This window comes from Anolis sagrei, chromosome X (genome assembly GCF_037176765.1).
Source record: "Anolis sagrei isolate rAnoSag1 chromosome X, rAnoSag1.mat, whole genome shotgun sequence".
NCBI classification, from domain to species: Eukaryota; Metazoa; Chordata; class Lepidosauria; order Squamata; family Dactyloidae; genus Anolis; species Anolis sagrei.
Window position 1 is genome coordinate 37,815,074 of NC_090034.1, and position 26,201 is coordinate 37,841,274.

General features: G+C 42.4%; 1 protein-coding gene across 3 annotated transcripts in view; it reads right to left on the bottom strand.

Annotated features, from left to right (window-relative positions):
• Positions 1-10,653: 10,653 nt before the first annotated feature.
• Positions 10,654-26,201, bottom strand: part of SFSWAP (splicing factor SWAP) — a 66,010-nt gene continuing 50,462 nt past the window's right edge. For all 3 annotated transcript variants that reach the window (XM_060785636.2, XM_060785637.2, XM_067473206.1), the window contains 5 exons: positions 22,920-23,191; positions 18,163-18,288; positions 14,337-14,504; positions 11,822-11,894; positions 10,654-11,027 (listed from right to left, as the gene is read on the bottom strand). In XM_060785636.2, coding sequence (XP_060641619.2) covers positions 10,962-11,027; positions 11,822-11,894; positions 14,337-14,504; positions 18,163-18,288; positions 22,920-23,191 — 705 coding nt within the window. In that variant the 3' untranslated portion in view covers positions 10,654-10,961. The remainder of the gene's footprint in view (positions 11,028-11,821; positions 11,895-14,336; positions 14,505-18,162; positions 18,289-22,919; positions 23,192-26,201) is intronic.

The window sequence follows — 26,201 nt, forward strand, 5'->3', positions numbered from 1 at the left end:
TATGATGTTATAAATAACATACTGTAAATCTAAATTATCACATGATATATTAGTATCCACTGGGTTTTGGTTGCACCCCCACCCCATGGATACAAACATCTGTCGATGCTCAACTATTATTTATTTATTTATTTATTTATACCCCGCTTTTCTCCCATGGATGGAACAATCCAATTACAGTAGAGTCTCGGTTATCCAACATAAATGGGCCGGCAGAATGTTGGATAAGCAAAAATGCTGGATAATAAGGAGGGATTAAGGAAAGCTTATTAAATGTCAAACTATGTTGTGATTTTACAAATTAAGGACCAAAACATCATGTTTTACAACAAATCAACAGAAAAGGCACTTCAGTACACGGTAACGTTACATAGCAATGACTGTATTTACGAATTCAGCACCAGAACATCGCAATGTATTGAAACAGCTGTGGATCTGGGTGGGAGGCAGACTGTGTTGGATAAGACAGAATGTTGGATGAGCAGAGGTTGAATAAGCGAGACTCTACTGTATATACAAAGGCATGATAAAATGATGTCACTGATATAAAATTCCTAAATATTTGCTTTGGGAGGTTGGGGGTGTTGTGCTAAGCGTATTTCAGTTAAGCCCAATGCAGAAGACACAATAACATTGCACCCAGGCAAGAGGGAAAAGAGCAGAAAAACTACTCTTATTAGCAGAGTTAAAACATAAACTTGCAATGTTGCAAATAAAAATAAACAGTGCAACAAACTTACATAGTCCTTGTAAGCAATACAGAATAAGGCTTCTTCACCTTCATCCAAATGAGAGAGCAGTAGAAATGGTTGAGCAAAATGCCTGAGCAAAGGCTCCTTAGAGCAAAGCTGAACTGTATTCTAAAAACCATACAGTTATACCCCACCGGGTGTGGTCCCAACTTACTAGTTGACCTACATTAGCAGCTGCACATAATAATTAACAGCATAAGGTTTTCTTTAACATACACACATACTTGATCCTGTTACGACTTACTGTAACAGGGGGGATATTTTCAAGGCATTGATGGTGGAGTCCATGGATGCAGAATCTGTGGATACAGAGGGCTGACTGTATGGAAACATTATTCTTTTTTCCTGTTGGGATATCAGCCAGCACGCCAACATCTTACATCAAGAAACAGCTTCCTAAGAGCTACGAAGATACTCGCAGGAACACTTCAGCAAGAGAGAGTCCAAAAGTGGCAGGCAAAAACCCAAAACCTCAATCAGTGGCTGAGATCGGATGAGAAACTCCCTGCTGGGCACACAGAAGACTGGGTGACCTGGAAGGCATTGAATAGACTGCACTCTGACACCATGAGATGCATAAGAAATGGGGTCACCAAGTGGAGTCCACAACATGTGAGTGAAAAACAGCAAACCACAGACGACCTACTACAATGCAGTCTGAGCCCTGCCACATGCACAATGGAGGACCTTCTCACAGCGACACCAGGGGCACTCCAAGTGGCCAACTTCTGGTCAAAGGAAACTTAGTATAATGCCAAGTGTTTTTTTTTAACTCTGTGATTTTAAACTATATTTGTGGTTTTTAAACTTTGTGTTTTTTAATACATTATAATTAGCTTCTGCCTCGATAAATAAATAAATTAGAAAACTCTGCCATTCTGTTTTTAAAATGTTTACAAATGATTTCACTGTACTTCTCCCTGTATGACAAATGAATCAGTAATTATAGGAAGCTCACAAGATTGAGTTCATAATTGCTCTTTGCCACTGGCCATTTATAAAGACGAGATAGCATCCTGTCTGACTTGCAAGAGAATATTTTTCTTGAACATGGGGAAAAAATTAAATAAAGTCAGTCTCGGATCCCTGGAGAACAGTAGCTACTTTCCATTTTAGAAAGAGGATAATTGATCTAAGCGTGTCAAAAGCAAAAGAGGTCAGTGACTATGAAGATACAAAGTGGCATTCTACATAGAGAACCATTTTAGATTCCAGAAGAATCTGTGTTGAATGTTTTTTTTTTAAATTTAAAAAGCCATGTTAATCATATGATTTTAATTCATTTATTAAAATGATATGATTAACCTCAACCAATGGCTGATACCAAATGAGAGATTCCCCCCTGGGCACACAGAGGACTGGGCGACTTGGAAGGCGCTGAACAGACTGCGCTCTGGCACCACAAGATGCAGAGCCAACCTTCAGAAATGGGGCTACAAAGTGGAATCCTCGACATGCGAGTGCAGAGAGGAGCAAATCACAGACCACCTGCTGCAATGCAACCTGAGCCCAGCCACATGCACCATGGAGGACCTTCTTGCAGCAACACCAGAAGCACTCTAAGTGGCCAGATACTGGTCAAAGGACATTTAATCAACTACCAAACTCACACGTTTTGTATTTTCTGTTTGTTTGCTTTGTTCTGTAAGAAATGTAATATAATTGACTGGCTGCCCTGACACGAGAAATAAATAATTCATTTATTGTATCTATAATTTCAGCTGAGCTATATATTCCGTTTCCCCGTGATCATTTCAAAGAATGCATGTGACAATCTATACACATAATAAAAGTGAAAATACGTGTGTATGTAGCTGGGGTGTCCACAAGCTCCCACTTCCACAAACAGCCATAGCTCCCACCACTCAGGTGCCATAAAAGGCCCTTCCTCCAATGACATTGCAGGTTATAGTGAGCGCCATGAATATGTCCAAGAGCCCTGCCAATGTCCTCCACAAACACCACACTGCCCACCACCCAAGTGAAGGCTTTCATATGGGGACAATTTCATCCTAGATTTCACGAGTTTCCTCCACCACAGACATCCCAGAGTTTTTCTTTTTCTTTTACACATCCCAGTGTTTCTTACTCTCTCCATTGCTGTGAAATTTGCATGACCCTGCCCACTGCCTATCCCTTAACCTTTTCCTATTCTTTTCTATGGCACACAGCAAACAGATGAATTGATCAGCAACTGAACATACTAGAGAGCTTTGGGGAGAATTCACCATGATTGATAGGAGTTGTAGGCACTGGAATGTATAGTTCACCTGCAATCTAAGAGCACTCTGAACTCCATAAAGGTGGAATAGGACCAAACTTGGTACAAAGCCCCCACGATCAGCAAAAAATGCTGGAGGTCTTTGGGGAAATTCACCTTGATTTGGGGGAGGTGTTGTTGACCTACATCCAGAGTACTGAGAACCCAAACACTGATGGATCTGGACCAAACTTGGCACACATACCTGATATGCCAAAATTGGATTACTAGAGGGGTTTGGGGGGAACTGATCTTCCTTTCTGGTTCTAGTTCACCAGAAGAACTGTGACCTCCACAAATGATGGACCTGGACCAAACTTGGTAAATATAGGTTGCTTACCTGTAAACGTATTTCTTCCAGTGATAGTCTGTGAAATCCGCACTAATGGGTTTCTGTGCGCATGCGCAGTGATTTCGGAACATTCTAGATGAAAAGAATTTAGGCGGGAGTCCCGCCCACCCTCCCAATGGTATAAAAGGCAGTAGGCGGAGTTCCGCTTCAGTTCCTTGCCGCCAGACAGCAGCCAGGAAAAGAGGCATGACATAAGAGGGGAGGACGGGCGGGACGTGCGGATTTCACAGACTATCACTGGAAGAAATACGTTTACAGGTAAGCAACCTATATTTCTTCCTCGTGTAGTCTGTGAAATGCGCACTAATGGGTGATTGTAAAGCTACCAACCTGGAGGTGGGTCATGCCACACAGGAGAAAAGAACTGCTCTGCCGAAGGCCGCATCTCTCTTGGCGAGGATGTCGAGCTTGTAGTGAGAGGCAAAGGTGGAAGGTGTTGTCCATGTTGCTGCTTTGCAGATGTCGTGGACAGAGACGCCATGGAGGAAGGCTTGAGATGTTGAGAGAGACCTTGTGGAGTGAGCATGGATAGTAGATGGAGGTTCTTTGTTTGCTAAGCTGTAAGCTAGGCGGATTGTGGACACTATCCATGATGAGAGCCTTTGAGATGTTACCGGCAGGCCCAAGGCGTCTTTCCGGTATTTAAGGAAAAGTCTTGGAGATTTCCTATAGGAGGCTGTCCTGGATATGTAGAAGGAGAGGGCCCTCTTGACATCCAGCGAGTGGAGTGCAACTTCCAGGGGAGAGGAAGGGTTAGGAAAAAAGGCAGGGAGAGTGATGTCTTGGGATATATGGAACTTGGAGACAACTTTGGGAAGAAAGGTAACGTCAGTCCGAAGGACCACTTTGTCTTCATGGAATCTAATAAAGGGAGGGTCTGAACGGAGAGCAGCGAGTTCACTGGCCCTTCTTGCGGAAGTGATGGCAACTAAGAACGCCGTCTTCCAGGAGAGATGGGAAATGTCACAGGAAGCCATAGGCTCAAAGGGGGGTTTGGAGAGTTGAGACAATACAAGCTCAAGGCTCCAAGCCGGGGGAGGGGGGAAACTGGGGGATGAACATTTTTATAACCTCTAACGAATAACTGTACCAACGGGTCTTGAAAGAGGGATGGTAGTCCCGATTTCCTCCTATACCATGAAAGTGCTGCCAAATAGCACTTGATTGAGGATAGGGAAAAACCCCGGGAGGAAAGGTGAACTAGAAAATCTAAAACAACATGCACCGGGGCTGAGTCAGGCTCAAAGCCCAAGGGGTGAGTGAAAGACTTGAATTTTGACCATTTGTAGGTATAGGATCTCTTGGTGGAAGTCTTTTGAGCCGATTGGATTATGAGCCGTACGGCCTCAGAGAGGTGGCTCATTGTTTGATCCTCCACGCCGTGAGGCGTAGAGTTGGGAGATCTGGATGGCAGATCAGCCCGTCCTGTATAGTGAGGAGATCCGGGCTGGATCGTAGGCGAAGAAAGGTTCTCTGCGATGCGTGAAGGAGAGGAGCAAACCACGGCTGCCTGGGCCACCATGGGGCTATTAGAATGCAATTGGCTTTGTCTATGATGACCTTCGCTACTCCTCTGGAGAGCAGAGGAAGTGGGGGAAAGATGTAGAGGAACCCTTGGGACCACTGAAAGAGGAAGGCATCTCCTAAGCAGCCTGGGAATGCGTGAGGGTGGAGCCTCGCGCAAAAAAGTGTGCACTGTGTGTTGTCTGGAGAAGCAAACATGTCTACTTGTGGATGGCCCCAGTGACGGGTCAGAAGGTTGAATTCTCTGGGGTGTAAGTGCCACTCGTGAGATGTGGTTGGGGTCCTGCTGAGAGAGTCTGCCAGGGTATTGTCTTTTCCCGGGAGGTGGATTGCAATGAGGAATATGTTCCTCTGGATGCACCACTCCCAAATCTCGGATGTTATGGATAGGAGGGTTGGGGAGTGGGTTCCCCCTTGTTTGTTGAGGTCAAATTTTACTGACGTGTTGTCTGTGACTATCTGGATGGTGCGGTTGGAGACTAGGTGAGCAAACGCCCGGAGGGCTTTCCCCACTGCCAGTAACTCCAGTGCATTGATGTGGAGTTGTAGTTCCGAGTGAGACCAGCGGCCGCTGATCGTCAGGTCTCGGAGGTGAGCTCCCCAGCCGAAGGAGGAGGCGTCTGTCGTTAGCGACAGAGACGGGCGGGGGGGGGGTGAATGGGAGACCTGAGCATACATTGGATTCCTTTGTCCACCATAGGAGGGAGCGGAGGACCTGAGCGGGAGGGTGGAGGATCACGGATTGCGGATCGTGAATGGGATCGAACACTCCCAGGAACCAGGATTGGAGTGGTCGGAGGCGGAGTCGGGCAAACGGGGTCACACTTGTCGTGGACGCCATGTCGCCAAGTATGGACTGGATAGCCCATGCAGAGGAGCGGCCTGAAGAATAAAGGCTGTTGATGGCTTGGCAGAGATTGGAGAACCGGTCTTCTGGGAGGTAAGCCCGTTGGGATATGGAGTCTATCAGGGCACCAATAAAATGGATGCGCTGGGTAGGTATGAGGTGGGATTTGTCGAGATTCACGACAAGTCCAAGTTCCTGTAGGAGAGACAAGGTGAAGGAGATGTCAGAAATGAGTTGGGAACGAGATTTTGCCGAAAAAAGCCAATCATCTATGTATGGAAAAACCGTTACGCCGTTTTGGCGTAGGTGAGCAGCCACTACTGACATGCATTTTGTGAAAACCCTGGGGGCAGAGGAGAGACCAAAGGGTAATACGGAGAAGGAAAAAATGTGGTTGTCCAGCGCAAAGCAGAGGTATCTGCGATGGCTCTGTCTAATTGAGATGTGGAAGTATGCGTCTCTGAGGTCAACCTTGGCGAGCCATGCTCCGCTTGTGATGAAGGGGAGGATGTTGGCTAGTGTGACCATGCGGAATTTACGTGGTGAAATGAATTTGTTAATGCCACGGAGGTCCAGGATGGGGCGTTGGCCTCCGTCCCTTTTATCTACTAAGAAGTAGCGGGAGAAAAAGCAAGTGTGAGCTAGTTCGGGATGTACAGGTGAAATTGCCCCTTTTTCCAAAAGAGAGAGGATCTCATCCCAAAGCATGGGAGAGGATTGAGTTGGTAGGATTCTTCCCAGTGGGGGGAGAGAATCGAATTCAATGGTGTAGCCTTCTTCAACTATGCGGAGGACCCACGTGTCATTGGTTATGGACTGCCAAGCAGGTAAGTATGGGTGGAGTCTGTTGTGGTATGAAGGTAAGGTGGGTGTAGGGTGTGTGGAGGGTGGGGGGAGAACAGGTGGATTTAAGATTGGGGAGGGAGGGGGGCTAAAAACGCCGTTTTTTGTTATCTGGTGGTTTAGTGCCCCGATACTGACCCTTAAAGGGGACAGGTGGCTTCCCAGTGGTGGTGGAAGAAGGGTGAGGACGTTGTTTCCCTCTGTATGAGTGAGGGTTGTAACGGCCTCTATGATAGGTGGGGTAATGATAGTAATTACCCCATCGTTGTCTCTGCTGGTAAGGTTGTTGGTCATATTTATTGACCGTTTGTTTCATCTCATGGGAGTGTTTAAGCTGGGAGTCTGTTTCTGGATTAAACAATCCTGTTTCATCCATAGGAAGATCTTCAATCAGTGTGCGAGCTGAAGGAGAAAGGGTGGACGCCCTGAGCCATGCGTGACGTCTCAAGGCCACTGCCCCGGCAATGAGTTTGCCGGATGTATCAGCTGTGTTTTTTGCCAAGTCCTTTTGGAGCTTAGAGAGGAGAAGTGCCTCTTGAGCAAAGGCTTTTGCCATTGCTTGGTCAGCCATTGGTAAGAGATCAAGATAAGGTAAAATTTTGTTCCAGAGGAACGTCTGATACACACTCATGTAAACGCCATAATGCGCCATTCTGGCGAAGAGGCAAGCAGAGGAATAAAACTTTTTTGCCATGGCATCTAGTTTCTTTCCTTCTTTATCTGAGGGAGAGGCCTGGTTCCTCTGAACTGGTTTGGGCTGGGCGTCTGTAACAACTGAGTTGGCTTTGGATAGTTTGGCAAGCCATGAAGCTGCTGTGAGGTCAATGCGATAAAGGTTCTCAGCTCGCTTTGGTGTGGCTGGAACCAGGGCTGGAGAGACACCTTCTGTTTTTAAAACTTGTAGAAGGTAAGGTAAGGTAAGGTGGGCAGTATGGTCGACATGGGTCGCTGTTGTTCAGATGAGGTAAAACATGGGTCCCCCACAGCCTTAGTGGGCTGGGGGATGGCCAGATTCAATGATCTGGAGAGTCTAATGAGTAAAGCAGAAAAGTTTTTAAACTCTTCCGCTTGTATGGGGTCTGCGTCTGGCTCAGGTTGAAGAGCAGGGATGGGTGGTGAATCACCAGAGGATTCTAAATCAACAGTATCTGTATCAGGATGGGGATCTTGTTGAGGAGTGGCAGGGTCTGGAGGTGCTGCCACCTGGTGTTGAGGAACGGAAGGTTCAGGAGGAGGTTTGGAAATGGTAGCAGAAGGAGGGGGGCGAAAGTAAGGATAGGGATGAGGAGGAGTGTACTCTTTTGGGTATTCTCCTTGGTAGCAAGGGTAATATGGGAAGGGAGGAGGAGGGTAAAGAGGAAAAGGGTAGTCAAAAGGATAAGGGAAGCGCGGATCATGTCCGCGCGGACGTTTGGAGGAGGGAGGACTGCAGGACCGGGATCGGGACCGAGAGGAAGATCGGGACCGGCGTCTGGAGGCACGGCTTGGTCGAGATTGAGCACGGTCTGTTTGCGGACTGGGGAGGGTCGGTACCGGGGAAGGGGTATGTTCTCTAGAGGGTTGAGCCGGCTGGAGGAAGGGGGGGGGAGGTAGGAAGGCTAGGATCGAGCTCGGAGTTCAACAGCTCGATCGGAAGGAGCTCAGGAGGCTCTTGTAATTCCAAAAAATGCGGCGGCATCTGCTCCTGTGGGAGGTCGAGCAGCTGAGCCGGCGGTACCGAAGGGGGAGGACTCAGGGGCTGCACGCCAGAGAGTTGCCGTCCCTTTTTCTTATTTTGTTTATCTTTAGCCTTGCTCTTATGAGCGGCTGCTTTGGAGACTTTGGGTCTCTTCGGCGGTGGTTCCTCCCCAAGGGGAGGACTTTGCGCCGCATGGCTTTCTTCCAGCTGAGTAGAGGAGGGGCCCGGCCGCTCTCCGGAGAGAGGGGAGGGCGAAGGCTGCTGAGAGAGACTTAGCGCGGCTTGGTGAGTCTCTTCAGGGGCCAGTGCCTGCTCATACAAAAGAGCTTTTAGGCGGGAGTCTCTGCTTTTTTGGGCTCAGGATGTAAAGGCTTTGCAAATCTCGCAGGCCAAGCGATTATGAGACTCCCCCAGGCACAACAGACATTTGGTGTGCCTGTCGGCTTCTGGGAGGTTTGCTCCGCAAGCCGAGCATTTTTTAAAAGAAAGGGTCGACATGCTAGCCTGTCCGTTGCCGTTCCGTTGTCGGGGAAGGAGAAGGAAGAGCCGTCGAAATGCAGTCCGGGTCAAACAAGGATTGAAGGTAAGTAGGAAGGAGAAAGTCCGAAATGCTTCTGCTGTCGCGCGGAAAGAAGAACTGAAGCGGAACTCCGCCTACTGCCTTTTATACCATTGGGAGGGTGGGCGGGACTCCCGCCTAAATTCTTTTCATCTAGAATGTTCCGAAATCACTGCGCATGCGCACAGAAACCCATTAGTGCGCATTTCACAGACTACACGAGGAAGAAACAGAACCCCCATGACTAACTCAACCTACTGGAGGGGTTTGGGGGGACTGACTCACCATAGTGGGAGTTGTAGTTTACCCTGCAGCCAGAGAGCGCACTGAACCCCATCGAAGATGCACCTAAAGTGCAAACTTGCCCAACATAACAAACTTAAAGTACTGATGGAGCTTTTTGGGGTTTAACTGGCATGATGCGAGTTGTAGTTTATGCATTTTGTACAATTTAAAAAAGTGACTTTTTCAAATAACCCGGGCAACGCTGGGTATCCAAGCTAATTCAAAAATAAAAGCTACTCTCAACCAGACTGCTTTGACACTGGAAGTGGGAGAAACATCCCTAATTTTATGCACGCCTAAATGACAGCTGAGTTTCCAAACTAACTTCACAGCAAAGATGATACTTTTTCCCTGAGAAGATAGCCAAGGAAGTGATCAAGCTGCTTCTAAGAACAGTGGTTCTCAACCCTCCAAATGCCATGAACCCTTAAATGCAGTTCCTCGTGTTGTGGTGACCCCCAACCATAACATTTTTCTCGCTACTTCATAATTGTAATTTTGCTACTGTTATGAATCATAATGTAAATTTCTGATATGCAGGATGTATTTTCATTCACTGGACCAAATTTGGCACAAATACCCAAGACGCCCAAATTTTAATACTGGTGGTGTTGACCGGGGTGTGTGTGTGTGTGTGTTGATTTTTAGATTTGAAGTTGTAGTCGCTGGGGTTGATAGTTAATCTACAACCAAAGAGCATTCTGAACTCCACAATGATGGAATTGAAACAAACTTGGCACACAGGAAGCCCAGACCAACAGAAAATGCTGGAAGGGTTTGGTGGGCATTGACCTTGAGTTTTGGAGTCATAGTTCACCTACATCCAGAGAGCACTGTGGACTCAAACAATGATGGATCTGGACCAAACTTGGCACGAATACTCAATATGCCCAAATGTGAACACTGGTGGAATTTGGGTAAAATAGACCTTTACATTTGGGAGATGTAGTTGCTGGGATTTATATGTCACCCACAGTCAAAGAGCATTCTAAACTTCACCAATGCTAGAACTGAACCAATCTTGGCACACAGAACTCCCATGACCAACAGAAAATACTGGGAGGGTTTGATGGGCATCAACCTTGAGTTTGGGAGTTGTAGTTCACTTATATCCAGAGAGCACTGTGGACTCAAACAATGATGGATCTGGACCAAACTAAGACCATCAGAAATATGTGTTTTCTGATCATCTTTGGCAACCACTCTGATAACCCCCTTGCAACCCCCAGGTTGAGAAACACTGTTCTAGAATATTTCTCCCAAAACTTTTGACACCAGCATCCCACTGCAGACATTCAACCCCCCCCCCCCCCCCCCGGTGTAAGCAAAGAATTAAGGCTTCTCCTTTTGGGCAAGATCTTTTTGGTTAAAGGATTTATACATGGTGACAGATCTCTGTCCTATTGTTGCTGTTTCTATTGTTCTTTTATGGCGGGCCTTCTCCTGCGATTTTCAAATTGTATATGCTGACTTGGAGAATATAGATTGAAAAGCAGGTCTGAAATCATTCACATTAAACTTGAAGAACAGCTTCTCAAAAACAGACAGCTAAAAAAATTTTCTGCATTTTTATTTTTTGTGACAATTGCAAGAACATTGCATTTACAATTTACATATACTCATCATGGTTAAATCCTTACTGAAGAGGCAGACAAAATGTAATTTACAAAATTCCAAAAGGCCGTGTATTATCAAAAGGAAGTTCCATGTTGAAAATTCAGCGATGGTCCAAGGGTTAGTTCGTCTGTACACAAAAAGGATCATGACTCTTGAAAACTGCTGTTGGTCAAAAGGAGTTGGGAATCATCTAAACCAAGATTCCATCTGCATATTATCTTCTGAAACAGCAGTTCTTCCAGTCTCAGGAGGCACTCGTTGGGATGTTTTTGGAAGCGGCGAGCATAGCCCTCACCTTGGCCATAAGATCCTGCAACAAGTAGAGTGAAAGATAACTGAGAATAGGATTTGGTCAGCATACATTAAAAATGAAGGAAGAGAGCAAGGAAAGTAAATAATAGTCTTCTACAAATGTTTCGAGATCTGGAGTCATGTATGAATTTAACAAGCAAGATGTTTTTGAAAGTCTTTTTTCAACCAGGTTCATCTAACTTCCTAAAGATGTCAAAGGTACTGATTGCATACTTTCACTCAACATTGATGCACAGCAAAACCCCAAAGCAGATCTTGTAGGTAAACAAAATTCTAGGGCAGTCGAAATGTATTGCTCACTAAGGTTTTTAGTTATTTCAAAAGAGTAACATCAAGAATTCAGGAGAAAGATTTGAAGGGGCACAATGGAAGGGAAGAAGACAGGTCTACTCAGCTGGCACAAAATTCCATACAGAAAAAGAAAGACACTCGCCACTATAGTGCTTCAAGTGGTCATCTATAAACCCACACAAATGGGTTGTGCATCTTTCAGAACTTTCTGGAACGTTACATGCACGTTTTGGTTACCTCTAGCCACTAGTTCCATGGATGGTGATGAAGCCATACAAGAATCGAGGGGAGGGTCGAGGGGTTGTGTGAGTTCACAGCTAACCACTCAAAGAACTACAGTGACAGGTGACTAACCTATCCTTCTTTGTGGTCTTGGTGATACGAATGGGAGACTAGCAAACTCTACAACAAGGAGGGTTGTCCAAAAGTGAAGTAGTGTTACCGTTACAAAACAGGGAGATCATCATTACAGCATGTAAGCAAGATTATTCTGGGTTGTACCTGAGTTATTTTACTCTGTACGGATGAAACAATTGCTGACGAGATCTGGCCTTCTTTTTCCAAAGAAGCTCCCCTAAAAGGATTTTTAAAAATAGAGAGGAGAGGGGTATAGTCAGTGAAAATTATGGCACAGATAAACAGATTGAGACACTAAGCTGCATTAAAAAAAACCAGAACAAATGGAGAGCAAAGGCTATGAGAGCTAGCTGTGTTTCATTTCATCTTTGTCATCAACTTCTGAGATACCTTTGTTCATTGGCCTGTGAGGAGTAGATGGTAATACTACTCTGATTAATAGCTACCATCCGTATCCATGCCCAGTTCGCTTCACCAGATCAATAGACATCTTGAGCAATGATCAATCCATTTGCCTCCAAGGAACTGGGAAATTGATGCTTCTGTTCGTTGTTTGATGTTTTGTCTTATGTCTGATAAAACAGGTTGCATTTTTCACTTAATTTTAGTTGTTCAGGCATAATTCGTTTTTATATGTCGGATTGTCAATTTTAGTTATGATGGGTGTATTGTTGTGTTCAGACATTGAATGTTTGCCTTTTATGTTTGAAATCCACCCTGAGTCCCTTGAGAGAGATGGGGTGGAATATAAAGATGATGATGAAGATGAAGATGATGATGATGATTATTATTTGAAACACAACAAGATTAGTACAAAGCAAACAAGATCACTATGCTGGTTGTTGTAGTGGATCACACGTCGGACACTTCCCAAGTGTCTAGGACTATGTGATGTATCAGGGAATAATACGTATAGATCCCAGTAGGTTGGCCTTTTGTCAGCACTGATTTTGTTTAAGTGCTGGCCAAGGCCTTTAGGCACTACACCCAGTGTGCCGATCACTACTGGGACAACCTAGACTGGCTTGTGCCAGAGTCTTTACAGTTCGATCTTTAAATCCTCGTATCGTGTCAGCTTTTCCAGTTGTTTCCCTTCAATATTGCTGTCGCTTGGGATTGCAACTTCGACAATCCATACTACTACTACTACTACTACTACTACTACTACTTCCTCTTCTTCTTCTTCTTCGATAGCCTTACAAAAATCATTTGAACTTAAGCTATTTCTATCTTCAATGGTAAAAAGGAATAATTTAGGTTTGTCTACTAGGCCTCATTTAAGATTAATGAGACAATTTCATATGGGGTACTTTATATGTTTAGGCCAAACTTTATGTAAAATGTAATTTGAATCTATCACCAATTCACAAGTGGGTGCTTCCACTTATAAGTGGATGTAGTATGTATAAGTTAGTGCTGGAAAGCCCAGAACAACAGTGAAATAGGATGTTCCTTTTAGAATTCAGCATCCTCAATACTCTCTAACTGAATGCAAAGAAAAAATGCCCTATCACAGAAGATGTAGGAACTGATTAATACAAAGAGTTTTGAAGGTTAAGCATTTCACCGGTGAAATAACTGCAGTGTTAAACTACAGCTGTTTCAAAGTGGTACGTGTGACTTGGTCCATGAAAGGAAAACAATACACTATGTAACACAAGATTTTTGTTCCTGAGTTATACATCTCATTTCCTAATGGATTCTATCATAAAAACATGGGAAAGTTCATTACTGTGCAAAAACTTTGTTTTTCTGTGACATCCTGCAGCACATGTTGCTATACATAGTCTCAACCAATTTAACCTTGGTATCAAGGAAAAGCTTCATGAGAACCGCCACTACCCTTAATGTTCCCCCCAGCAACAGCAAGAGTGTCCCTGTGGGCAGCAAAATCAGGCAATCCCAACTGGATGCCCCCCCCCCCCCCACACGAGGGTCTTCCTCCAGGGGCAAACCAAGAATGGACAATGTGGAAGTCCCTGAATAGACTCAGAAGTGGAGTGGGCAGATCAAAAGACAACCTGCCAAAATGGCACTACCTAAAAGAATCCTCACCCTGTGTGACTGTAGAGCAGAACAAACAACTCCACATCTTTAGGCTTGTCCACAACGCCCTTCCTCATGCACAGAGGAAGAATTGGTTAAAGCTACAAAGAGTGTGGTCACTGTTGCCTGGTTTTGATCAAAAAATATTTCTCTGCTTGTGCTCCTTCTATTTTTATCAGTTTTATACTTATCTATCCAATGCTTTTGACACAAAATAAGGAAACCAATTTAACCTAATTCGTGGTGGCCACAAAACTGTTTCTGGAGGAGAACAACTACTTTCAAAGCAAGGACCGCACAATTAAACAGGAAATAACACTTTCAAACCAGGAACAGCATTTTTTTCACAGCCATCTGCATTGTAGATCCATCTCTACTAATTAATTATGTGATGAAAACCATCCAGATTCCTGGTAACACGCAGAAGCAGAATACAATTTTACAATTTAAGCATGATAATACTATTAATTTGAACAGAGTTCTATATGGTAACACGTAATGGTAAACTGAACACTCATTCTGAGTAACACATATACGTGATCCTCTTTATAGCTTTATCTCAGATTTGAGCCAGCAGAAAAGGACCAGGTTCAGATTGCAAAAGTGTAGTTACCCAGCGCGTTCTTGGCTGGATCCCCTGCTCTCCACAGGAGAGACACTTGCAGAATGAGTTGAGTTCTTATACACCAACTGTTTGCTTGGTGAGATCGAGGGTGAATGAGACCTTGCTTTGGATTTGCTGTGGGAGTGGGATCTCCGCTTCTTCCTTTCGCTAGGACTTCTGAAAACAAAACGGAAAAACAGCAATATTGCTTAATTCCAATACAATACAATATGGCATAGAGAGTACAGGATATTTACCTGTATCAGTTCCATGGCTGCCAGCTACAGCCTTATATAACTGAGGTTGGAATAATAATAATAATAATAATCATCATCATCATCCTCTTTATTTGTACCCCGCTACCATCTCCCCAAGGGACTTTGTGCGGCTTACATGAGGCCAGGCCCACAATACATCAATAAACAAAACATCAATAAACAATCAATAAAATACAAATCATATAAGTCACATAAACAAAAAACAATCAATAGAATAGAATAGATTAAAATTGAAAATATGCCGACGTGAACAAGGTAAAATATAACTAGGATAGGATTTTTCGGAGAGAAATGAGGGAGCACAGTCCATCCTAAGCCAGTATTAAAGTGTATTGTGAAGACATATTGCTGAGAGTTTTCCTTATTCTGGGAAGGCACACTGGAACAAACACGTTTTCAGGCTCCTCCTAAAGACTGCCAACGTTGGGGCATGTCTAATGTCCCTGGGAAGTGAGTTCCATAGTCCGGGGGCAACCACCGAGAAGGCCCTTTCCCTCGTCCCCACCAATCGCGCCTGCGAAGGAGGTGGGAGCATGAGCAGGGCCTCTCCAGATAATCGAAGAGATCGAGTGGGTTCGTACACAGAAATGCGGTCACACAGGTAGGCGGGTCCCAAACTGTTCAGGGCTTTGTAGGTAAGAACCTGCACCTTGATTTGGGACCAGAAAATGAACGGCAGCCAGTGTAGCTCCTTAAACATGAGGGTTGACCACTCCCTGCAAGAAGCACCGGTTAGTAACCTGGCTGTCGCCTGTTGTACCAATTGAAATTTCCGGGCCATTTTCAAGGGCATCCCCACGTAGAGTGCATTACAGTAATCCAATCTGGAGGTGACTAAGGCATGGACCACCCTGGTCAGATCCAACTTCACGAGGTATGGTCACAGCTGGCGCATGAGGCCCAGAGGAGAGGAAGGGCAGACTGTGTGAACCCCCAGATCATCACTCAATGAAATACAGTTATAGGTAAACAACCTGTCCATCTTCGTGATTTCTATGAATCATACAACTGGGGACCTGCAAGATAAGGTGATGGGAGCAGGGACATGCCACATGAAGACAGTTCAACAGTAAACCAGTAAACCTTTATTAAACTGGAACAGAAAGTGCCAGAAATCAGTAACTTTAGTGCAACTTTAAATAATTGTTGAGGTGCATCAAGAATGTAACTAATATAAAGTGCAAGAAACAGGACTTCTTTGGAGGTCTTTAAACTGGGTGGCCATCTGTCGGGGGTACTTTGATGGTGTTTTCCTGCCTGGCAGAAAGGGGTTGGACTGAATGGCCCTTGGGGTCTCTTCCAACTCTGATTTCATGATATTATGAAAGGACATTCTTGTGCCATAGTAATCATCCATCCCACATACTCAGAATGCCCTTGAGATAAACTGCAAAATCTGCAACATCATTAAGTAGAGATAAGTGAGACAAATAATTTTCTCCATTCACAGGAGGCATTCCTACCCAGAATATTCAGAAAACAGAGGATAGGAAATTGGCCTATCTAAGGGTAGCCAACTTCTGGGGCCTATTGTGATCCCACTGTTGGCCACTCTACCCCTTCCGGATGAAATCACAAGTAAACTTCCAGTTTTAATTCCTGCCTCAATCTAAAAAGGTACACATATAATGATTTAAATATAAAGTGGTTTGGAGGTTTCAGGGGTAGGAACCTGTTTTTGTGTACAGTGGACCCTTACTATCTGCTGGAGTTTGGTTCCAGGACCCTTTGTGGATATCAAAACCTGTGGATGCTTAAGGCTAATTTTGTACAGTGGTGTAGTAAAGCCCCTTAAATCAGATGAAAAAATGAAAGTTTCTGCTTTGGATTTTTTTAAACGTCAAGCCATGGATGCTGAATCCATGGATACAGAGGGTTGGCTGACATTTTCCCGCTGTAGTTGGAAACTACCATGAAAAGGGGGCAGGGGAAGAAAATGCATGCAACCCTCATCTTGTACATCTCTGATCACTATGAAACACATTTTTGTTCCTCGGTTATAAATGTCATTTTCTAATTGGTTCTTTCATAGAAACATGGAAAAAGTTTATTGAACTGCAAAAACTTTGTTTTTGCAGGACATCCTGCAGTACATTTTTCTGTAGCTTTTCAATGAATATATCATAGAGTCTCAATCAAGTCGACGTAGTTTGTGGCAGCCACAAAAAACAAGTTTCTGGAGTATAACAACTACTTTCAAAAGTAAAGGCCGCACAATTAAACAAGAATAATACTTTTAAACCAGGAACAAAAAAAATTCAAATTTTGTTACATAGTGTTATCAGCTATACAAACTTGAACAAGACTGCTAGTCTTTCTCTATCCTACTGAAAATATATCAATGGTTAGAACTATGACATGAGCCCTAGTACTAACATTCTGCAAGAAGTTTCTAGTGTAAGAAAATCAGCCATCTGCGAAGACGTCCTGGGGACGCCTGGATATGTTATGATCCTGCAGGGATGCTTCTCTCATGCTGCATTATCACAGGATGTCTATGCCCCACACCACTGGAGAAATTATATTGCTTAGCTGGTACTGCACCATCAGACATCCATTGGGAAGTAGCAGCCAATAATGAAAGGACCAAGGCAGTAACATCTTGGGCTCATCTTCTGTTCAGATATTAACCAGCATGCTTAAATCAAGAAACAGCTTCTTAAGATCGATAGAGAGATACTCGCAGGAACACCTCAGCGATCGAGAGTCCAAAAGTGGCAGGGTTAAAACCCCACACCTTAATCAGTGGCTGAGACCGGATGTGAAACTCCTTCCTGGGCACACAGAAGATTGGGAGATCTGGAAGGTGCTGAACAGGTTGCACTCTGGCACCACGAGATGCAGGACTACCCTTAAGAAATGGGGATACAAAGTGGAGTCCACGACATGCGAGTGCGGAGAAGAGCAAACCACAGACCGCTTACTACAATGTAACCTGAGCCCTGCCACATGCACAATGGAGGACCTTCTCACAGCAAAACCAGAGGCACTCCAAGTGGCCAGCTTCTGGTCAAAGGACATTTAGCATAATGCCAAGTTTTTTTTAACTTCATTTGTGTGTTTAAATGCATTTAACCGGACCCTCAACTCGCCTCTGGCATGATAAATAAAAAATAAGTACTGACGTTCAGATCTTTGTTTTTATTCAATGCAGGGGTACCAAAAGCCACGTCTGGTGTGACAAACATGAAGGAGATACAAAACAGTATCCCTTGTCTTGTGTTCAATCAAGGAATTATTAATGTTTCCTTTAACTCAAGTCCAAGCACCAACATGGTCCTATGGGAATGCTTCATCTAAGATGTTGCATGAATGTATGTGGAACATTAGATTTGCTAATGCTCACCATGGGAAACCTAATTTTTACAATTAATAGGATACATTCAGCTTGAAATTCATGCAGTGGTTCAAATGTTACTTTGATTTTTAATATAAATGTTTGTTGTTTAATATAATGAAAGCCTTGTAAAGTCTGACATACTTGAAGCTAACCAAGCTAGGAAAACCACAATTCCCACTAGAAATATAAAAATCATTCTGCAAATGTAACCTTGTACCTAGAACGTGTGCGCCTCCTGCTCATTCCTGGACTGTTGGTAACACGATACGCTGTTGGGACACTTCTTTCTTCTCTACGCCTTTCAGGTGTATGTGCCCTTCTCCTTGGTGATCTTGATCGAGACCTGAATAAGAGATGGGAGGAAAACGTGTTAATATTGAGCTGGAAGGGTTGCGTCTGAATTTCATTATCCAGTATCAGCGAGTAATTGTCTCTAGGCCTCTGTTACATCAGAAATTCTAAAAATATTTCTGAATATTTAGTGAGCAAAATATTGTTCACTAATTTCTGGATAAAAATTCATAGTGATATGGAAATAATACTAAAAATAAAATAACATTGAAACCAGAAACCTTTTTGTTAGGACTATTAGACAAGCAAATACCGAAACTTCAAGAAAATTATGGAAGCAACAAACTATACCAACGACGGATGACTGGATTACAAAAGTTTTTGAAATGGCTGAAATGGACAAATTAACTTTAATTTTACAACAAACTAACTCACTTTAAGAATAATAGAAACCTTTTATGGATTTTGTAAAAAATCAGAAGAAATAATAATAATAATAATAATAATTATTATTATTATTATTATTTGTATTCTGCCCTATCTCTCCGAAGGGACTCAGGGCAGATTCCAATCACAAAAAGGCAAACATTCAATGCCTGAGTATAACAACTAATATACAAATAACAACAAAAGTAATAATCCAGCATATAAAACACACTGTAACCTAACATCTAAATTAAATAACAACATAATCTATCACATAAATTATATCAACATAAAAACAGAATGTCAAACAAAAGTTCTCCACGCTGAGAGAATTCAATTGGATATATAGACCGATTACTTCCAAAGATGTTAATTGGGCAAGTAGGGTAAAAACTGAGCCCGGATACAAATGACAGATTTTAGTCAGAGGTATAATAGCTGAATCATTATTTAATCCTTTCTTATTTTTAGTCTACAAATCCTGATCATAACAGGATTTGTGGACTAAAAATAATATGGATAACATATTATTGTATTCTGTATTCTAAATCACAAAAATTATGATAATTGCTGCATTAATATCTCAAATAACATAATAGCAATGTATATAATTTCAATGATGTGGACATTACAGAAACACACACACACACACACACATACGAAGACATTCTCATATATACAGAATCTGCATAGAAAATACTAATACAATAAGTATCTACATATGTATTACTAACTTATTAACAAAAGATCTGACTCTAAGATAGGTAAATAGATGGATATTACTAAAAACTAGGGGAAAATCAAGAGTATGTATAAGTAAACTGATAAAGCAATTAGAAGGAACACTTATATGGTTTGGGTCTAGGCTACTTGTCTAACCGTATCTCTCTAAACAGAACATCTCATGCACTGCAGTCAGCGGAGAAGGCTCTGGCTCTCTAGCCCACCCTTGTCACAAGCATAGCTGGTGGGAATGAGTGAGGGGGTCTTCTCTGTGTTCGCTCCTCGCCTCTGGAATCCCTTCCCAAAGAAATAAAAATCCCCCCCCCCCTCTCCTTCAAAAACCTTCTGAAAACACACTTATGCTCTTTAGCATATGGAAAAGAGGAGGATTCACACACCTTAAACCAATTGCACTGGAACACTAGTTAGGATACATGTTTTTATGTAATTAAGTGTTATTTATTGTAAATATGTTTCATTTAAGTATTTGTATTTTTCTTTTTCTTTTAAGTTTAATTCTTTTTTCTTAGTTATGTTTATTGTTGTTGCTTTGTATTATTTTGATGTGCTTGAATTTGTTTACAGCACTGAATGTTTGCCTTTTTATGTATGTAAACCACCCTGAGTCCTCTTTGGGAGAGAGGGCGGTCTATAGAAATAATAGTAATAGTAGTAGTAGTAGTAGTAGTAATAATAATAATAATAATAATAATAATAATGTTATTATACAGGCTCAGAGAAGATAAAACTCGGTGACTAATGCACTGTATTTTTCTACTAGCTCAGATCCCATTTTTTCCTTCTTTTTTCTTTCCCTTCCTTTGTTCCCCTTTTCTTTATGTCATAAAACTGTGAAAATGAAAATTTAAAAACTTGTCAAAAATATTCTTCACTAAACATAGTCATCTTCCTGGGAATCCCTTGGACAGAAGCATACATACTTCACAGATGTGCTTTGGTTTCCTGATGTTTTTGATTTCAGAGGAACAAACATCATTACATTAAATAGATGTGTGAATTTGGAGAATGCTGGCAGGACCCAAGCAAGTGGGACAACATGGGGAGATAAAAATGATTAGAGCAACACTGACTGGAATTTTTTTCAGGGAACTAACAGAATTCAAGCTGTGAAGTTGAATGACGTGTTGATTTTACCCCAGCCTTTTCAGTTTGCCAATGGTAACAAATAGTCTATAACCAGAATTCATCATTATAAAATGAATGTGAATGAAAAATGTGCAGAAAGAATCAAAGATGATTAGAAAAACTCTCAGCACTGGAAAATATCTTGGGAGTTTAGTTTCTTTACAGCCTACTTATTTTGGCTGTACTTTCAATATGAGCCCTTTTGTATACATTGATGAATCAAGCTTAGTCCTCCTTAAGCCTCAGAATGTTTTTCAGTAATGGACATCTCTCAATCTTCCTTTAAAAAAAAAAAAAGGACACTTTCATATAGCAATTTTGTCTATAATGTAAAAGGATGCTCTTAAAACACACAAGGGTTTTACTATTAGCTTAGGAATTATAAAAGCTTTAATTTTTCACATAATGAAAACAGTGGAACATCATATCAGTCTGTATCTATCTATATTTACTATATAAGAAAAGTCAAACTTTGTATGTATGCTTGTATTTTCCAAAATGGCCCCCACTTCCAGAGAGCACTGTAACTACCGCCAACAACAGATCAGGACCAAACTTGGCACACAGATCCAATATGACCAAATTAGAATACTGGAGGGGTGGGGGGGGGTTGGCCCTGCATGCTGGAACTTATAGTTCACCCTGGATCTAGAAAGTGTTGTGAACACCACTGATGAAAGATATCGACCAAGCCTGGCACACAGACCTTTCACGACCAACTTACACCTTTCTTGCTTTAGTTATGCTTCCAAAAATAGATTTTAAAAAATCATAATAGGCATTTCTAGAGCACATCTAACTAAAACAATTTTATAGCATAGTAAGTTTACAGTTACTTTGGTAAGGTCAATCGTAACAAGGCACATCCAGTGTTGCATAAGCCCCATCATGATTGGCGGCAGCTCTGTTAACATATTCTTGTGGTGAACTCATTGGAAGCATATAATGTATGTACCATACTTTCCAGCATATCAGATGACTTTTTAACCCAGGAAAATCATCTCAAAAGTGGGGGTGTCGTCTTATACGCCAGGTATAACATTTGGCCTTTCATGGATGATGGTCCATCTTTAATCCGCTTATTTACTTAGTAACTGTAAACTCACATTTTTCAGAATGTAAACTCACATCTTTCAGGCCCTCAGCATCCACGAGCAGCGCAGCCTGAAGAGAAGGAGGAGGAGGGAGGGAAGAGGAGGAGGGAAGAAAGAGGAGGAGGGTGGAGGGAGGGTGCAGGGAGCAGCAGCAGCAGGCCGCATTACCATGGAGACTGGCTAGGGGTAGTGGCCCGCTGGGCTGTCCCTGCCACCAGTCTGGTGCTGGCTCCGCCTCGCCATGAGCCTCCCACAGAAGACGGCCCTCAAGCCTGGAGTGGCCACTGCAGAAAGCTAAAGCTAGAGGGGGGGGGGGGGCTTCGTGGGGAGCAGGAGCTCCTGCTGCCTTCACCGCCCCTCTCCCCATGAACCTGGCCACTCCCCGCCCCCCATCCATGCCCCGTATCCTTTCCATGTCTGGAGAGGAGGGAGGGTGGGGGGACTGCAGGAGCCTGGAGGGTGTGAGGTGGATGGATGCCTGTCGGGAGGGCTTGGATGGTATCTTCCTGCCTCGCAGAAGTGAGTGGGGTTGGACTGGATGGCTATTGGGGTCCCTTCCAACTCAAGGGTTCTGTTGTTGTTGTTGTTAAGCAGTGTTGTATGGCCACCTGTCAGGAGGGGTTGGATGTGTGTTCCTCCCAGGCAGAATTGGAGTTGGACTGGATGGCCATTGGGGTCCTTTCCAACTCTAGGGTTCTATTATTATTGTTGTTGTTATTGTTATTATTAAGCAGAGAAGGATGGCCACCTGTCAGGAGGGCTTAGATATGTGTTTCTGCCTGGCAAAATTAGGGTTAGATTGGATGACCATTGGAGTCTGTTCCAACTCTAAGATTCTATTATTATTGTTGTTGTTGTTGCTGGGGAAAGGATGTTGGACCCGGTTCACTCTAGGTAAGGTACAGGTTTTCCCTTGACAATAAGTCCAGTTGTGTCCAACTCTGGGGGTTGGTGCGCATCTCCATTGCTAAGTCGAAGAGCCGGCTACCGCTCTGATAGTCTTTGATTTGAAATCAAATCTGATGCTTTTAAATTTTTTATTTGCTGTGTGTTGGAAGAGGGGTAGTCTTATACGGTGAGTTAAACTTGTATTTTAACTGGAAAAGTTGGAGGTCGTTTTATACGCCGGAAAATACAGTATTTGCTTCAAGCATTATGGTCTTAGAGGGAATGTTACATAGATCTTAAGGTGAATCTGAGCAAAGTGTAATAGACTCAAGTGGAGGGACTTTTTTGAAGGAGAAAGGTGAACATACTTGAATTTTTGAAGATAGTATTCATTCATAATACACACCTTGAGTGTCGGACAGTTCTATAAGCAGTTGGAAGAGAATGCTTCGCTTTCGAATGTGATCGAGACCTGGACTTAGATGATGAGTGATACTTGGAAAGAGGTGACCGAGATCTTGATCTTGATCTTTTCTTGTGTTTCTTTTTCTTCTTTTCCCTTTCTTCTTCTCTAGGGAGATCTCTGCTTCTGCTTAAAGGACTTTCGGCCATCTTGGCTTCCAAGGCTGGCAATGTCTTAATGCCAGTCAACAGACTGCAGGGTATGTTACTGATTGTCTGGAAGGAAAAACAATAAGCTGATGTTAGCTTTGTGTACATGGCAAGTTAAAATCTCGACAGGAAAGTCTGATTTATTATCCAAGCATCTTTCTGGAGTAGCTTGATAGCCTTTGCTAGCATATTAGTTTCTAAAAAGAGGACATTAAAGATTATTCTTCCATGACTGCTTGGAAAATGAATGAATACATTAGCTACATTTTATATATTGAAAAATAATACACCTTCAGTCCAAAATATTTTCAACATAAAAAATGTGGACTCCCATTTTCATCAGTTAGATTTAGGACAACATTAGCAATTTGACTCATAGAGAATGGGGTTGTGCCATTAGTAGTGCACTCTATCACATTTAACTTTCCACTCTTAGCCCAAAAGCTTATTAAAAACCCATACAAAAACATTGACCCAAGTGAGTCAAGGAAAATTTGACACTGTGACTGCAAGATGAAAAGTGTAAGATGCAACAAGGGACTGGAAAACTGAAGTCATCTTATACCAGTAAGTTGACAGGGTTTGTTAAGATACACCCAGTGTCAATTTTGAATGTCTTAACTTGTTTGTATACAAGGAAGTTTAAAGTTCTGCATTGTACTGCTGTGAAGTACTATAGCAGCCTGTCTACATGTGTCCAGATATTTGATGTTCAGAAAAAACCTGTAAAAACAGACAATGTTAAACTTATATAATTAACTTCTTTAGATTAAGTCAAATGCCACACAAATCATCAAACTTTTGGTGGTTTGCACTTAGGGTTTCTAAAAAAAGTTGTTGGCCACCACACATTTGAAGCTAAATTATTTACAGAACTTAAAATTTTATGATGCCCAAACTTGGTAAGTAACCAAACATAAACTCAGAGCACTCACATACTGCCACCAAACATATCTGTGTAACGTGCTTTTGTTGCACACCAGAACGATGCCCATCTAACCTTTATGTAGAGATCTTCAAAGGAGAGGCCACCCCTTTCTGAGACAATCTATTCTACTGTTCTTACAATAAAAGACGTTCTACCTAATATTTAGATGGAATCTTTTTTTGTAATTTGAGATTTGGTTTGTTTTCAAGTTGCTGGAGAAGCAGAAAACAAGCTTGCTCCAAAACATCCCTTCACATATTTAAATACTGCTATCATGTCACCTCATTCTCCTCTTCTCTGCTAAACATGCAACATCCTGTAAGTCATTCCCCATAAGGCTTGGTTTGCAAACCTTTGATTATCTCAGCTGTCCTTCTCTGGACACATTCCAGTTTATCAAATTCCTTCCTGTTTTAACCACTATCCTGAAGGTGATAATGGAACATAAGGAAGAATCCAGATCATCTGACAAGTGACAATGACCCTTAATGTTAAGAGATATGACATGGGGAACGATGGCTGTTTCAGAACAAAGTTGGTGCTATCCCACAGCCAGGCCAGAAGCCATCTGTACAAGAAATGGATAATGGAGACTAGCTAGTTATACTCTAGTATGGTGGGGTTTAGGGAGGTTTTCACAGCCTCTTTCACTTATGACAATGATTTGTCATTTCCTGGAACTGGTTGTATCATTATACAAAGTAGCACACTTAAGGTGTTTGAAAGCCACGATACATTTGGATTTCAGCAAAATGCTAGGCAACTGTGCAATTTTATAAATACATGTAATTTTTAAACATATCCCTCCCGAAAGCAAAAATGTCAATGTTGCTCTGGAAGTGCAGACATAATTGCACAATTGTTTGGATGCTGGCTAATGTTGTGTATATTGGAGACCAGGGTGATACAGAAAAGAGAACGGAATCAATGAACTTCGTGTAGAATCAATGAACTAGTCCTGAAATACTTCTGAAATCAGGAGCACAGCACTGTACGCATGTTGTTCTTACAGCATAATCAGACAGAATGGTAAAAGCATAACCTACAAGAAATAAGGAATATTAGCCGTACCTTCTGAGATGATTAATGAAGGCCTGAATTTTATGATTAAATTTTACCATCACTTTTTTAGTATAATGATGCACAGATTGTTATCTTGTGTCAAATGCACTGACAAAGAAGAAACTAGATCCCCCAGAACAGAATGACGTACTGGAAAACTGAAAGTCACAGCAATGGGAAGCCGATAAGGCAGCAAAGATATTTGAGGTATGAAAGGAAGAGACTCTTATTTTGAACTCTGCTTTCTCAGATCTGACAGATGAATCTTAACAAAAGCTAAGAGAAAAAATCAAAGTCGATCCTCAGTGCTGGAACATCTGGCAGGGAGCAGAGAAGCTCTCATTAAAATGACAAAACGTTTGCTGAAGTGTAGCTGTTGGAATCACAAGAGAAACATGCCAGGCAAAGAGAGGATAAAAAACTTTCTGGGTGAAAAACATAAGAACAAGAGTCAAGGAAGTTTTGCTTTATGTCTTCCATCTGTAAAACTCAGCTGTGTCTGAACAGGTGTCTAGCTACAGAAGACTGTGGAAGCCCTTAACATTCAAAGCACCCATTTGGCTGGTTATAATTTTATTACAACTCATAACTTGATTGCTTTGCAAATATCACAGCACTGCAGAGTAATCTTTCTTTTCCAAGGTTAAGGGCTAAGCTTCATTTCATTCTACAAGACTAGGCTTAAGAAAATGTACTGTACAGAATTACCAAAGGAAAACAGAAAACTCCCTTGCTTCCTAACAGATGCCAAGTTTAAGCCGTGAATAACATAACCCACAAAACAGTGATTCAGTCTAGGTCACCTTTTTGTACAGGAGAAAATTTCCTTGCAATTGTTCCTCATGAAAGAAAACAAGTAGATACTAAATCATAATGGTTCAGCGCAAAGAAAAAAAATATTGCCAGAGCTGAAAATGAATCCATGTTCACAGAATGATTGGTATAAAGACTAGAAAATGTGTGTAATTACACAAATGGGTTATTTTGCACTGGCATAGAGCACTCTTGGAACCCCACTCACTCTCGCCAAGTCCCACCAAAACCCCAACTCCCCCAGCTGTATGTGCCAGCAGCAATAGGACAGTG